General features: G+C 36.0%; 1 protein-coding gene and 2 long non-coding RNA genes across 5 annotated transcripts; 1 reads left to right on the forward strand and 2 right to left on the reverse strand.

Annotated features, from left to right (window-relative positions):
• Positions 1 to 988: 988 nt before the first annotated feature.
• On the reverse strand, positions 989 to 1,957 carry LOC113293316. Its single transcript, XR_003332211.1, has 3 exons — positions 1,882 to 1,957; positions 1,580 to 1,646; positions 989 to 1,253 (listed from the first exon to the last, which is right to left on the reverse strand). It is a non-coding gene; the product is annotated as an uncharacterized LOC113293316 (long non-coding RNA).
• Positions 1,958 to 2,576: 619 nt separating this feature from the next.
• LOC113298187 lies at positions 2,577 to 6,280 on the forward strand. Of its 3 annotated transcripts, XR_003334066.1 has the most exons (5): positions 2,577 to 2,715; positions 3,456 to 3,778; positions 5,393 to 5,488; positions 5,621 to 5,729; positions 5,803 to 6,280. It is a non-coding gene; the product is annotated as an uncharacterized LOC113298187 (long non-coding RNA). The 3 variants fall into 3 exon arrangements; XR_003334064.1 differs by having other exon boundaries at positions 2,578 to 2,715; positions 5,393 to 5,729; XR_003334065.1 differs by lacking the exon at positions 2,577 to 2,715 and adding an exon at positions 3,090 to 3,290 and having other exon boundaries at positions 5,393 to 5,729.
• A 3,423-nt stretch (positions 6,281 to 9,703) lies between these two features.
• On the reverse strand, positions 9,704 to 14,388 carry LOC113298188 (lysine histidine transporter 2-like). Its single transcript, XM_026546878.1, has 8 exons — positions 14,212 to 14,388; positions 11,828 to 11,976; positions 11,304 to 11,690; positions 10,819 to 11,212; positions 10,624 to 10,729; positions 10,437 to 10,528; positions 10,272 to 10,340; positions 9,704 to 10,165 (listed from the first exon to the last, which is right to left on the reverse strand). The coding sequence occupies exons 1-8, from the start codon at positions 14,284 to 14,286 to the stop codon at positions 10,067 to 10,069; spliced, it is 1,371 nt and encodes a 456-aa protein (XP_026402663.1). The 5' UTR covers positions 14,287 to 14,388; the 3' UTR covers positions 9,704 to 10,066.
• Positions 14,389 to 15,332: the final 944 nt, after the last annotated feature.

Below are 15,332 nucleotides of genomic sequence, written 5' to 3' on the forward strand. Positions count from 1 at the left end.
CTACCATTCATGTGGGTTGGATCCGACCTAACATAAAATTTTAAGATCAACACAGATGGGGTAGATCGAGGTTTCTCTATAATTAAAAGGGAGAGTTTCATATGCAGGGATGCGAAAATCAGAACTATTATAATAGTAGCGCAACCTCTAAGTATTACCGCAGGTTTATCAGTTGAATCTTGGTCCATGTTTTTAACTTTAAAAGTGACAATAAATCAGAGATGGCCAAAGGTGCAATTTAAAACAGATTCGGAACCTCTTTTGCAATTTCTAACTTCTGAATGTGAACATTTATGGTACTTAGAAAGAATGATCTCTGGCATCAAAGGAGACTCAACCAAATACCACATAATACACCATTTGGCATAATTGAAGGGATAAAAATCAAACGTCAAACGAATTAGCGAATCACGCAGCGGATACCAACCTGATTGGAAACTTATCAACAATGATGTTGTAAAAAGAAAAGAAAAGGGAAAATCGTTGTCGAAGTAATTTCCGACAAAGCAGTACAACTCTGGGTAGAGCTGCACATGGGTCGGTCGGTTTGGGTTTCACCTAAAACCACCTATCGACTCGCTAGTATCTCGGTTTTACCAAAACTGCCCAACCTACTTTCGGTTCGGGTTTAAACGTGCCCACTATGGGTCAGTCGGTTTTGGGTTCAAATCTGCGTTAACATGGTTCACTTGTAATATCTATATTTTACAATCTTAACCTGTAATATGTCTATACTTGTACTTTCCATATATATGTAGTGATCATTCGTATACTCATACACATGTTTTGTTTAAGTCAGGGACGGAGCCAGGATTTTTGCGCAAGGAGGGCGAAGCCAAATTTTTTTTTACGTAAACCATTACATTTTTTATTCAACCAAAGATATTTAAATTTCTTTTAAGTCTCGAAAATCACCAATAACTGAATCAATGATAAACTTCTTTGCAATTTCTTTTTCAATATGCACAACCAAAGAGTCTCCAAGAAATTCATGACCCATTTTATTACGAAGTAAATGGTAAAAACTGTCAACTGTTCTTCAATAATCCATAATAAGCATATAAACGTAAATGAAAATGGGGCGGGATCGGCTCACAGCATTAGTTTCACATACTTTATCACAAACCGGAGGGACCGTTGATTTTTATCACGTTGAGTGGCTAAGATGAAATGATAACAAACACGGATTGTATGCTGTAAACTTTCGACTGTCATTCTCTATCTCCTCCTCCGCTAACAGATCCAAGACTTTTCTGCAGTAAAAGAAATAAAGGATTTCATCTATCGAATGTATTTAACTTTTTTTTTTGTTGCAGATAAGTAACTGTAAAAGGATAACTGAGAGAGGATGAACCGAAAACTAAATCCATCTGACGCAAAAAGAGAGAAAGTCGAAACATTGAAAGTTTAACCGCGTCGTGGATCACTGCCAAAGCCCGCGTACTTTCCTTTTAATCTCAGCCATTCGAAATTTCGATCCATTGGCTGTGGGAGTCTGTAAGAGCTCTGTCATTTGAGCTATATGAGCCGATCCCTCCCCAATGAAAATACAGAACTAAACCAGCATACAGACTCTCACCTTTTTAGATACACTTTCATCTGTGTCCCCATCCATATGTATGGAACAATTTGATTTGTTTTTGCACCTATAAAAAAATTGGATATGAAAAATTGGATTAGTTCTTATACAGTTTCAAATAAAAACAATATTATTTTCTCCAAATCAAGAAAAATCAATCAATTATACTTTCCCCAAATCACTACTTAATTCAGACAGTACTTAATCAATAAAAAATCAATCAATTATATTACACAATTTGAATTTTACATCCAATTAAATCATTTAAAATCAAATTGGTCAAAAAAGAAGAAGAAAGATACCTTTAATAAGATCACTCTTTTGATCGCATTAGATAAAATAAAAGTTGCAGAGCTTTATTTGTTAGTTAGTTCTTTTTTTCCTCTTAGATAAAAAAAAACAAAACACGTGTGTAAGTGAATAATAAGCCACATCCCAAATACGTGTTAGGTTAAGAAAACTGTAAGTGGTAACAGCTCAAACTTTCGCGTAACCCTTTCCTCATATAGCCGCCAAGTTCTTAACAATCTTGGAAACAATCTCCAAGTATCCATATATATAGTTGATAATTAATTTTAGGAGGGCGGATACTTGATTTTCTCCCTAAAACTAAGGAATTTAACTACTATCAATGGGAATTTGCAAAAAAATTAGGGGAGGCGACCGCCACCCCTATGTTATACACAGCTCCGTCCCTGGTTTAAATTGTAACAACTTAAATAAGCCAAACCACAACCATAAATCTTTAAACTTAAATACTAACAACAGTACTTCCAATAAAAACAAGCTAAACAATCAACACTATGGGGTTGTACAGGCGGGTTCGGTCGGTTTTAGCATCAAACTATAAACCAATTTATCTATATCGTGTTTTTAGATTCATAACCATATACCAAGCCGGCGGGTTGGGTTAACTCACGCTTTTATCGGGTGCGGACGAGATAGGTTTGATGAGTCGGTTCTTGTGCTGCTAAACTCTGGGTATGAGTCGAGGGCAATATGGAAATTTAGTAAGATAAATCAAAACCAGCCCTGAATTTTCATTATGCTGTGTGAAACATAGAGAACGGCTCGTACGAGGTAGTAAGTCCCCAATGTCTTCTTCGTAACTACTTGAATAAGGCGGTCTAAACCTGGTATGGTTTTCTTCTCCTATATTGAAGTTCTATTTGTGTTTCAGCCGTTTGGGTAAAAAAAAATTGATTTTTCCAAAGTGATGTTTGATTGAGTTCTGCAAATCATAACTTGACTCATTGTTATGTATTTTCGTCAGCCGAAATGATGTTTGATTAAGTAATGTTTTAGTTGTTATGAATTGCCAACGACTTGCCAGGCCTGAATGTTCATAGGGGTTTAGCTTACTTTGAACGTAAGTGATGAATAGTGCTATTCATCAGGTTATTGGGATCATTAGGTAATTTCAATCTCTCTTTTGTCTGATAACACTTGCAGAGAGAAACAGTGACATTTCGTAAAATGGAGACTGCTGCATATAAGAAACAGGGACTTCGATTGTTTTAGTTTATGAGATGAGCTAAAGAAAAAAGTAGTCTTATATGAGATTACTGATCTGAATTCTGAGATTTTATATGCTGAAATCGCAAATCGGATAGTGGGTTGCTCAAGTGCTATTGTGATCACGTTATAGTTATAAAATATGGAAACAAGGACTCGAGAGTTACTCTGAAATTTCGTAGATAGCACTGTCAAGGTGTCAGGCTTCAGCCGAGATTCACTATATTGCTTTGTATCCAAAGTTTGATCTTCTTTGTTTTCATACCATGAAATCATTTGGATGCGATTTTTTTTTTGTGTGTGTGCATCTCCTAGATCTATGGTCGGCTGATATGTGGTACAATTCCTGAATGTATTACAGGTTGAGGAAAGGTCTTTACTGCAGTGCATATCAAAGAACAATTGAAACATCCGAGAAGCCGCCTGGTACAGTTGCATCGGAATCCAGTACAATATTTTGTTTTGCGAGTTTACAATTGTGATTTATTATTTGGAGGAAGCAAACTACTGCAGAGATTCTTCCGTGTAAGATATGCCAATGATAACAGTCATAAAAACAAGATATAATCTTAATCCTAGCCAGCTAAATGCAGTTTCAAAAATCTAAAACTAGAACATTTGGGACAAGAGAGTTGTACAGCAGCATTGGCTTATCAACACAGATCAGTAACCGGAATCTAAAAGGTTTGTTTGGTTAAGTATTATGATTGATGAGTGTCGACTCAGTTATGATGTGATTTTATCTGCACAGTGTACGTGGTACCTAGCTTGATCAATTAAAACTTTTAGATTTTAGTAATTGATCAGCAGAGGTATGTACTTTAACTTTTATTGCATTTGAAAGGCTCTTGGTCTAATGTTTGTTTGGAAGAGACATTGGAAAGCCATGGCCACATTGTCCTAGTTGGTTACATACTTTGAGTTGAATAACACATTTTATGCTGCACGGAATTGACTTTTAAGTCCCACATAGTAATGATCTAAGTGTTGAATAATGTGAGGATGTCTCCATTTGTCAGGATGTTTGAACATTTAACTTTTATAAACTGTTGGTTGAAACTCAATGACACAATGCCTAAGTTGTAATACTATAATGTCAACCAACACATGATTTGACCATTCCAGGAGGCAATGGTGTTTGTGGCTGATGTGTAGCGATGGTGTGTTTAGATGACTATAGATTCACAGTGTTGGTACCTATACATGCCCCTCAGTGCAGCATGTCACATTAAGAATAGTAGTTTCAGAATCTTCTGAGCTACCAGTGCAAGTAAGTATTTGTCCAGTTCCATATATACTATGGATAGTGGAATGGAATTCTTTCCAATTTTTGGTTTTTTAATATTATCTAAAAAGGAAATTGTGAAAATGTATGACAGAACTATGTATTCAGTTGGGAAACTGAGATGTGATATGATCTGAGGTAATACGGAGACAAAAAATGCCCTGCATATTAGTTGCTTCACATGAAAACTCAACCATGATTTTCAAGATAGAAGTCATGTTTGTTGATTTAGATTGAGGAGTCCGATGAAGTTTATCTTTCTGAATCCGTAAACCTAGAAAGTCAATACTTAAATCTAATGTTTAACTTGCTGTGTCCTCAGGAAAGAAAATATTTGATGTTGTGTGGTCAAGTATTCTATCCAGAGTTTCAAACTCGAATGGTTTTTGCTGTATTTTCTATTCCCATGCTAGTCTTGTGTATGGCTATATGCAATGTGAAGATTTAATTTGTTTGTTACCTTGATTCCCCTCCTATTTGGTGTCGTTCTTGTAGGCTTGGTGGTAATGTTCTTATAGTTGGCACTGGATATCGTGTCTGTACATGTATATCGTGTCTGCACTGGATATCGTTTCTGTACATGTATTCGTTTGGTCCTTTTTGCTCTGCCTTGTTTTTTCACTTCCTAGTGCAATTTACATAACTTGGTTTCCTCGGAATCACTTACTTGTTCATTCTATTGCATAGGGACTGTAATTTTTCGAAACAATCCAACCGTTTCCATGCTTAAACAAATTAGTGCAAGATGTACATCTTAGCTGGCAGCTGCTATGCATCCATCATATTTCTAATTTTCACAGTTTACTGGCCAGTTTGGAAGACATTGGTTTAATCTCATTCTATCTGACAAATGTTTTGATAGATTGTTTCTTTTTCAACTTTAAATCCCATATTATCTTTTATCCGTTAAACGGCCTTTCATGTGATTCCGTCTCTATATATTTTGGTGCCCGTTTGAAATTTATTTTCAGGTATTACAATTTCTTTATGATTATAGTTTCACTGTTTTACAGCTAATGTGGATTTCAAGGTACATATTTTGCTGGTAGTTGCTTGTGTTGAAGGACCCGTTGAGGTATCGAGAGAGATTTTTCACAAATATTTCAATGGTTAGTTTGGAAGCACATATCAGAGTTGGGCCCCTTTCTTAATAATGCGATTGAGATGGAATTAATTTGCTTCGTCAATGTAGATGTTCAGCGTTCAGTAATTCTTTCTTTCTTTCTTTATCAATTCATTAGCCAAGAGCTCCTTGCAACAGTGGAGATCAAAAGAACCTCTAGATCAAGGCGTGGATCTTCCGACACATCTATAAATCGTCAAATTTCTTGAAATATAAAATCGGATCATGTAAGTCTATTGTCATTAGAAGCCAAAGGTCTTGTATTAATTTTAGGTCCTTAATAAGAATTGGATTTTTCAGGTTGGACTATATGCAGATGACTCAATATTTGATCACAATATTATGCAGCATTTAGTAGCTTTTGCAATGGACAGGACCCATCCTTTGAGGAGGGAGAACCGTAGGCCTTATGTTGATCGAGACATATTTCTCGTCTTTGCTTCTTATTCATATGGGTCTGTTTTTGAGCATGTATATATACCAGTATGGGGTCAGTATTTTGTGAATTTGGTATCACGTGAAGCTAATTCTGCAACATCCGTCGGGGCTTCCAGAAGATCCCATCAACCGCCATCAACTGTGCTTTTCTCTTGTCTACATACAGGCTCAAACATAACAGACAGTAGACATGACTCTCCCACACTAAGGTTTAGTTATCGACCTGTTGGTGTTGTGTCCATTTCAGCATTTCCTTAATTATCTTCTCGCTATTACTTTGTACACTGTACTGAGTAGATTAATTTATGCATCACTGAATCCCAAGTGCTATTAACACTTCTGTGAGGTTTTAGCCTTTACTTATATTGTCAGTGCTATTTGTTACACACAAGTAGTGGATATGAAGCTCTCTAATACCTTTTGTGTAGTGTTCGATGTTTTTTTAATTTTATAACACGTTATCAGCACGAAAAACCCATCCAAAGAAATTATAACTATAACTATGATAGATTAATTCAATCCCCTAAATAAGTTTGTGCTGATAACGTGTAGTAGAATTAAGGGAATCAGAGAATACTACATGAAAGAGATTAGAAAGAATTGTAGGGAACATCATATGAGTAAATTTGTGTGTAAACTACATGTAGCTAAGGCCCATATCCGTGTGCTATAACCATAGAAAGGATCAGTGATTAGGGCTAGTGTTAGTTTTGCATGCCTAAATACATTCGGACCTGGTAAAGTAATGGTTGCTGAGAATGTTAATGTGTTGTGGTCTACCTTAGTTCTTTTGATCACTAAACTTCAGGCAAGTTCAAGATCATACATTTTGCTTGTTATTATTCAGCTTGTTATTATTCAGCACTATTGCTACTGAACACCACCATATGGTCCACAGAGATCGCGGTTTGCTCTCCCTCTACAAGTCTTTTAAAACTAGATTAATTCTCTGCTACTTCAGCCAGGTAATTATTGGGAATCCCCAGTTGGATTTTCCTTCCGCTGCATTGTGTTTCTTCTGTGAGTCTTTGAAGTTTATGCATAATTTGTTACAGATATAGAGAGTCAATCTTAAAAAGAACTCCAAGTAATGAAGAGAAGCAAGAATGTGAATGTTGTGTTTCAGTTTATTGAAGATTCCTTCAGTTTTGGTTTGGACATCTTCAGTTCGTTGAAGAAGACCATTTTCAGTTTTTGTTTTTCTGCTGGCTTTCTTCAGGTTGTCGAAGATAGCTATTGCCTCTCGTGTAATTCTTCAAGTGATTATTGATAAAATGTGATTGAGCAAAAAAAAATGCATTGTGTTTTAACTTCAAGCTTGTTCTAAATAATGCATTATTGCATGGAATTGAATCTCTGGAAACTTTCTGTTACAGTTTTAATTGGAGTCTGTATACTTGCGGGGGCATAGAAAATAAAAGTATATTGTAGTGTAGCTTTCTATGGTCTATTGTACCTGATGTTTTTGACTAATTTTTCAACCTCCCGTGTATATTTTAGATCCCTGAATTCACAAGCATAAGAGGGCAATTTTTACTGCCGAGTTAAGTATGGATTCTGATGGGTTGGTGCAGAAATAGTATCTTGATAATTTGAAGTCTAGTTAGGTTGCTAGACTAAATATTGACAGTCTGTTTTTTAAGTTTTTGTTTTTGGTTCGTTTTAGTCTGCCGTGGCTAAGATGGTTGTTGTAGTATTCTATATTGTTGTATCTCCCCCTCTTTAACGAGGGCAAGGAGAAATTGAAACTCTTACCCAATCTGAAACACGGAAGCAAATTGGGCCGTTGGATACGCTAATTTTAAAATGCTACCGTTAGATTTCGGAGAAAAAATTCCATGTGAACTATTGATCACACCCGTTGGATTGTTTGACTTTCAACGTCTTGAACCGATGTAGGCCGTCGATGTGTTACCGAGTTATTATATAGTTTCTTCTCACCGTCATCTTCATTTGCCTCCTGTAACATCAATCAAACAGTGTAATAATTTTCAATCACCAAAAATTTTTTGAAGTCACATATACAAACTCAGAATTAATCAGAAACCAGCGTGATAATTTTCGATGTTGTCATATGACTTAACAGGTAAGATATAGATTTTAATGGAATTCAATATAGAAACCCAGAACTAATCAAAACCCAACCTCAAAATTTTCAATATTGTACAGGCAAGAAAGGAAGCAGAAATGGTGAAAGAAACATTACAATAGGGAAAAACAGAGACCAAAGGGAGAAATGAGAGAGGACGATTTGGAAGTTCGGTGAGAAAATGAAAAGTGGATTCAATTTATGTTTAGTTTAGGTTTAAACCTACCTGGGTTAACAAGAGTCGGTGTAAACACCTTGGCTGTCAAAGCCACGTGTCAAGCATAAGTAATCAAAAATGAGTTTATTTCCAAACACAAACGACTCCATTCGGTTCATTTTTTTTTAAGCTAATGAGCATATTAAATCCAACCATGTAGCCCACGGAACACAAGCAAAAATGAGTGACCAACAATGCTTTACTTATCATAGGGTTATTTGTTCTATACTGTATCGATACATGTTCGGTAACGTGCAAAGCACGTACTTCGGCTTGTTATTCAATAAGTTCTAATAAAATGGCTTGATTGATCGAGCAAAGAAAATAAAAGTATTTGTTATTCAATAAGTTCTAATAAAATGGCTTGATTGATCGAGCAAAGAAAATAAAAGTATATTGTAGCTTTTTATGGTCTATTGTACTTTATGCTTTTGACTAATTTTTCAACCTCCCATATATATTTTAAATCCCTGATTTGATTATCAGTGATGCAGTAATACAATCTTTCACAAGCATAAGAGGGCAATTTTTACTGCTGAGTTAAGTATAGGTTCTGATCCTAGTTAGTAAGTTCGCGAATTTTTCCGTATCACGAATTTTACCGTCTTATTCGCGTACGTTTGCAACTTCGAACCCAAGTCACGTATTATGTGACATTCCCGGATTATTCGCGAATCGTTCATGAATTTTACATATCCCGAATGATACGTCCGTTTAATTCGCCATAAATTCTTTAGCTTTTACTTTTCAAAGACTCCACTTTTTGGGCTTTACTGCCTCCCGAACATACACGACCGAATATTAGACGTGTTGTAATTTTTATGAAACAAAAACGACTGAAGAGATTTGAAGGTGAAGGTGGGAGAGATCTCAAACTCACTAACCAAGCATCTAAACCACTATACGACGTCCTTTTGGATAACTAATGTTGTATATATTATTAATATCATCATATTGAGTTTATTTTTTCCTTAAATAACTCACACATATGCATAAAAATTGGTCTATGACCTTATAAATACAAATTATTTGTTATATATAGATACCGAATTTTCAGAGTCGAACTCACATTTATAAATCGAATTATACACGTACGTATGCCGTTCCGAATTAATGACGAATCACGTCCCGTTGACCGAATTTTGGACCGAATCTGGATTTTACAAAACCGTATAATACTCGTACGTTTGCCGAATCCCGAATTGCTAACTAGGGTTCTGATGGGTTAGTGCAGAAATAGTATCTTGTGATAATTTGAAGTCTAGTTAAGTTGCAAAAGCTTTGTTGAAGTCTAGATGCTAACATAACTTTAAACATGAGATTATGTTTTTTTTAAAGCAAATGAGAGCCATAAACATGATATGCACCGGTTGTCAGCATCCTCATGACACTGTGTACTAGTCTTTTAAGATACTGTAACTATGAACCAACATAGGTGTATATAAATGGAAGAATACTCAAACAAACCAATGGAAACTCTGAAACAAATAATATTGAAATTCAAACAACTTGGTTTCAATTTTCCCACATTATCAAACGTTCTTTTAATGAGAAACCAAAATAAAATCCAGACTCTTTTTCTTTACTCCTCTTGACTTCAGTACAAGAGGAGGGTATAATAAAGTAAATGTAAAACTAAACACATTCATTCTTCTGTACCGCCACCACCAATCTAATCCAGCTATCAACAAGGTCATAAGCATGTATAACCATCAATTTCTTCTTCGTCATCATCGAATAAGTCACTCGTTTGTGTTCTTATTGACCTCTAACAAGCACACGCTACAACTTTATATAATATAAACTCCTAAAGACGTTGTTCAAGAAAAGAACTTGTATTTGCTGGCTGAAATGATGATCGACCTCAATCCACCGATGGGTGCTAGAATCATCAACAATACTCCTAATACGATGCAAACCTGTGAAAACCAAAATCAAACCAGAATATATATATAAGTTTAGCGCTCTTTATAACAAAGCATATACAGTATTATTTATTGGTATTGATATTTTTACTACACTTACCCAGTTAGTAAACCACGATAAACCGAACTTTCTTGGCTTTTTGATTGCTAGCCACATTATACAAGGAAGCTGCAAATTTAGGTTGAAAGCAAAAGAGTCAGTCAAGTGCGGTTAAAAGTTCCAACAAAAGCTGTCTATGGAAAGGAAGAAAATCATGGCTCTTACGAAGTATGTGGTTGGGGCAAAAGCAAATCCTCCGAAAAATCCAAGAAGTCCACCAAAGAATGGGAAACATATAGCGACGAACATTGTAAATGCTGCACTCAAAAATTAAAGAAGAAAGGTTGAGATTAGTTTTTGCTAGCTGTAAAAAGAAAAAAAGAACTCAAAGATATTTGAAAATTTTACTCACCAACATAACAAGTACGTGCAATTAACCGTAGAGGCAATCCAGGAGTGAAGTGCAATTTCTTCACCAAGAAGGTCTCCATCATATCGAACACTGGCATTGCATAGATCTACAAGTAGATATTCATCCGATTAATGATATGATCAAGTAAAAAACAAAGTCAAGAAAAAAGCTGATCAGCAGTTGTGAACACAGTACCTGATAACTACCAATAACATGAACAACAACAAACATGTTGGCGATAACAATCAACCAAACAGGCTTCTCAAGTGATTCAAGAATATTGTCTGAGATTTTGTTTCCGAAAACGTAGTAACCGATGAAAGCCACAGGGAAGTAACATATGGCAACAACAATGTATGCAACAACAACACCCTTCCACATAGGTCCTTTTGAGGGTTTCTCAGGTGTTGAAGGGATAGTAGCTTGAATTTCCAACACTACGTTATGCCCGGCATAAGCGAATGCAACATCACCCAAAGCACTCAAGAAGTTAAAGAATTTCCCAGTTTGTGTTGAAGCTCTGTAGGTGTACTCAGCATCAGGTTGAACCCCTTTCTTAACCGAAGCGGCCCAAGCAATGGTCGAGTAACTGTAGAAAAATTCACAGATTGTATGAGTTCGGAACATAATTTTTTTACAAGCTAGACCTAGTTACAAAATGATATAGCCAATGATTATACCTTAGGGACATAACAGCGGCAGCCAACGACACAATTGAGATAGAGTTGAAGTTTGGAAGCTGAGCAAGGAAGAAGTGACAAGATGCAAAAATCATAATGAAGTAGGTGAGTTTAATGTCTTTGCAACTTTCATCGCAGACCAAATCATGGACCTTCTTCAATGATCTTCCTCCCGTAACCATGTACACGATATCAACACCAACTTCAACAAGCAGTTGTTGAGGTACAACAATCCACAATCCTAGTTTGTCACCAAATGCATATTGTCCAAGTTCGTGATATCGATCTAAACGCCTTCCATCTCCGACTTCATGCATTTCCACCATTTGCCATAATGTGTACAGAGTTATGAGCCAAGATACAACCATTATAGTAACTCCTGGTCCCCTAAATATCACAAAAAACAGAATTTACTAAATTTTTGTGCACCGCGAATGTTTACAAATGATCTAAACTATCAACATTATTGAGTCAAAAGCACAAAAAGAAAAAGGAAAAGATTGAATAATAATGATAGGACGTACCATCCAAGTTCAGCCATAGCAAATGGCAAACTGAGAACACCAGCTCCAACCATAGCAGTAACATTGTGAAAAGCAGAATACCACCACTTTGCATTTCTTGACGAAGTAATTGGCAACCAATCATCTATTTGCTTTTGTTTCTTCTCTTCCTGTGTAAGTTCAAAACCCATTGTCATTTTTCTACAACTTTCTTCTCTTATTCTTCCACCAGAGACAAAAACAAAACTTATCTCATTTATACAAAAACGCAAATAAAAATTTGGAAAGTTGTTTATTTTGATTTTAATTAGTATGCCCAAATATACCGGGTTTTACTCAGTCTAACGGGTCCAGATCGTCTGTGTCACTGCTTGTGTGTGTCCTATGTGCCACACCAATAGAATGACGCCAAATATTTCCTCCCATTAACGATAACTAACTAACTAACTAGATTTTCTATATATAACATCAGTCATTTAGGAAAGATAATCCATTATGGATTAAAAAAGAGATTAACAGTATATAGAAAATCTATTTAGTTAGTCATGGTTAATGAGAGGAATGATGTGGCGTCATTTTATTGGTATGGCACATAGGGCACACACAAGCAGTGGCACAGACAATCTGGTAACTAATATTCGTTATCATTTTTCCATTTTATAGTTTATTTTAATTAGTTGTGTAACGGTAAATATTTGGAAAGTATGTTGGGTATTAACTAAATTTCCGTTAATCTAGTAATTTTGCCGGTGTTACCTTAAATACCGTTACCGGCAGATTTGGAACAAAAATTAGTTTGATAAGAATCTTTGACCGTATTCCTTAATCTGAATCTTATACCCTATCTATCTGACTCAAGGTTCAAAACAACGAAATAACCAAGATTCTGTTTCAAACTCAACCCAAATTCAGACGGCCTAATTACTCGCTTAGGATAGGATATTCACGGTTTATGATAAGCTATCACCTAAAATAGGATATTTACTAAAATCACGGTTATACGATGATTCTATCACGATAAGTTATCACCTAGAATCTCTGAGTCTGTAGATCACATTAATATCACAAGTTGGGATAAAATCCGTGTATATCCGAACTTTTAGCAATTACCGGACCTAATCTTTATCCTCCGGTGGAAACCGGAAATTACCTATCAGCCCGTCAAGGCGTCAACAATGGTGCCTCCAACTGTGGAAAGTCAGAAGCTTCGAGGATCAAAGTGGACCCAATTCAAAACGAAAAAGATTCGGTTTTTATGGCTGTAAGACCGAAAAGGGTAGAGAAAAGTCAAAGGATTTATACAGCACATGGAGCGTATCAAGATGATTAGTTATCCGGTTGTAACCTAATAATATAGGATGCACAAAAAAATTAAAAAAATACAATAAAAAATTGGAGATATTTAATTTGTCTTTTCTGTTTGAAAAATAAAAATATTAGTATATTTGGACTGGTATAAGTGACAGCTTTGTAGAAGCTTGAGATCTTCGTATAATCGACACGGAAGCGATGAAAACAATTGACCATTAGATCATGATAGTAAAATACGAAAATCGTTGACTAAAAACTAATTGGTGGCGTGAACGTTGCGTTATACTATTCAATACAGTATGTATATTACGTGTAACCAATCATACATTCTCACGTACTTTAAAGGGAAAAACGAAGAATTTTTATCAGTGGTGCCTGCCTGGGACTAATGTGGAGAAAACTCCCCGCAAACATTACACATCATGATCACTGTTTGGTAGGAAATGAGAGGACAGTTTTTAAGGAGTTTAAACTCATAATTTGTTAAAAACTTTTGATAAAGAGTTTGTGTTGTACTATGCTTGAGCACGAGCACCCCACGTGTATTCTTTAATTTTTACACGGACAGATATAAAACGTTGTAAAGAAAAACATGAAAATACCCTGTATCTAGACTAGTGGCCGAGTTACATTACATTCCAAGTATGTTTAAACTCTAATTACAAGGATTTGAAATCTACCAATTACCCACACTGTTTCAAAAGCTGTTCCTGTGTGGGACATTGAAAAACCTAGCCCAAGTGGTAACATAAGACAAGTCAAGGATCTCTCTTTTCTCTCTTTCTCTCTCCCCGTTCATACAGTTCACCAAATCATTCAAAAAAGCTGAACTTTGTTTTCCCATCATTCTGGAAAAAGTTTAAGTTTCTCTACTTACAAATTTACAGAACTGTTTAATTGAAAATTTGGGTTCTCACGTAAAAAACAGAACTAGTTGTTTGTTATAAACATGGGGAACATACAAATTGGAAGAAAATTACTCCTGTGTTTGTAAACTTCCTAATCAATTAGCAATCAAAATCACATGATAAACAAAAACTAAGAAATCAAACAGAGAGACGGAGTGAGGGAGAATAGAGAAAGAGAGAGCATACCTCAGTGAGAGACTTGTTCTGAGTATGACCATAACTCTGATCATCATTATGTCTATGTTCAGTACCCATGGTCATAAACTATATCGCAGGAAACTCAGGAGAACAACAAATTAGGTTGAGAGAAGTATAGAAATACTTGTTCGTTTCAACAAAGAAGAAAATTGGGAGTTTGAAAGAAAATATCAAACAAAGAGTCCTATTTAAAGGAAACGCAGTTTTTTTCTTTTCCCCACTCTGATAAGGACAAGTTAGTCTTTTCTTTTTCTTAGCTCTTAGGGATGACGATATTATTTTAAGTCAAGAATTCAAAAAAACGAAGAGTCTGCTTGGCTGTGAGCATGTGGAAGTTTCTCCGAAATTAACGTGCGGCCGGACGATTAAATCTTAATATAATTTCAAATGACCAAATTGACCTCTGTTAGTTTTTCTATCTGCTGCTAAACTGGGAGTTGCCAAAGGTGCCGACTAAATGGTTCAGCCTAGAGCTGGCAATCCGAGCCAAAACCCGCGGGTTGGCCCGTCCCGTCCCGTGAAAACTCGTGCCCGTCCCGGATCGTAACTACACAAGACGGGCGCGAGTTGTATAATTAGTGGCTTGTGAAGAAACGGGTTAACCTGTCCCGTCCCGTGCAACCCGCGGGTAACCCGGCTCGGTCCACACCCACTGCCACTTAGGCTGCTGCGTGTCACACAATGACACAGTTATCTGTTACGTGTCATGTAACATGTTCGTTCCTCTTCATATAAAAGGAAAAAACCCTAGCTCGCCTTCCTCTTCTTTCTTCCTCTTTTTTTCTTCTTCCCTGACCCTGCTGCAGCGCTGCTGAGTCTCCTACTCTCCTGAGTAAACTTCACAGATTCACAGAAGTGACAGAAAAATTATTAGATTCATCTAAAGATCAAAGACAGGTAATCAGATTTTCTTATTTGTTTTCTTCTTTATATAAATTTTTTGATTAGCCTGCTTGAATAACAAATTGTTTGAAGTCTTGAAGAGAAATACAAGAGCGGATTGATTTTCTGGGCTCGTGAAGATCGGAGGAATACAACAACGAATTGATTTTCTGGGTTCGTGAAGAGTGAATTGATTTTCTGTTCGATTAATAATATGTAAGATGTTT

This window comes from Papaver somniferum, chromosome 7, assembly GCF_003573695.1.
Source record: "Papaver somniferum cultivar HN1 chromosome 7, ASM357369v1, whole genome shotgun sequence".
Taxonomy (NCBI): domain Eukaryota; kingdom Viridiplantae; phylum Streptophyta; class Magnoliopsida; order Ranunculales; family Papaveraceae; genus Papaver; species Papaver somniferum.

Coding starts and splice junctions, on each gene's coding strand:
- LOC113298188 (XM_026546878.1), bottom strand. CDS start 14,286: ATGACCATGGGTACTGAACATAGACATAATGATGATCAGAGTTATGGT. Junction 11,691..11,827: donor GCTATGGCTGAACTTGGATG/GTACGTCCTATC, acceptor TGTGATATTTAG/GGGACCAGGAGTTACTATAA. Junction 11,213..11,303: donor GCCGCTGTTATGTCCCTAAG/GTATAATCATTG, acceptor ATTTTTCTACAG/TTACTCGACCATTGCTTGGG.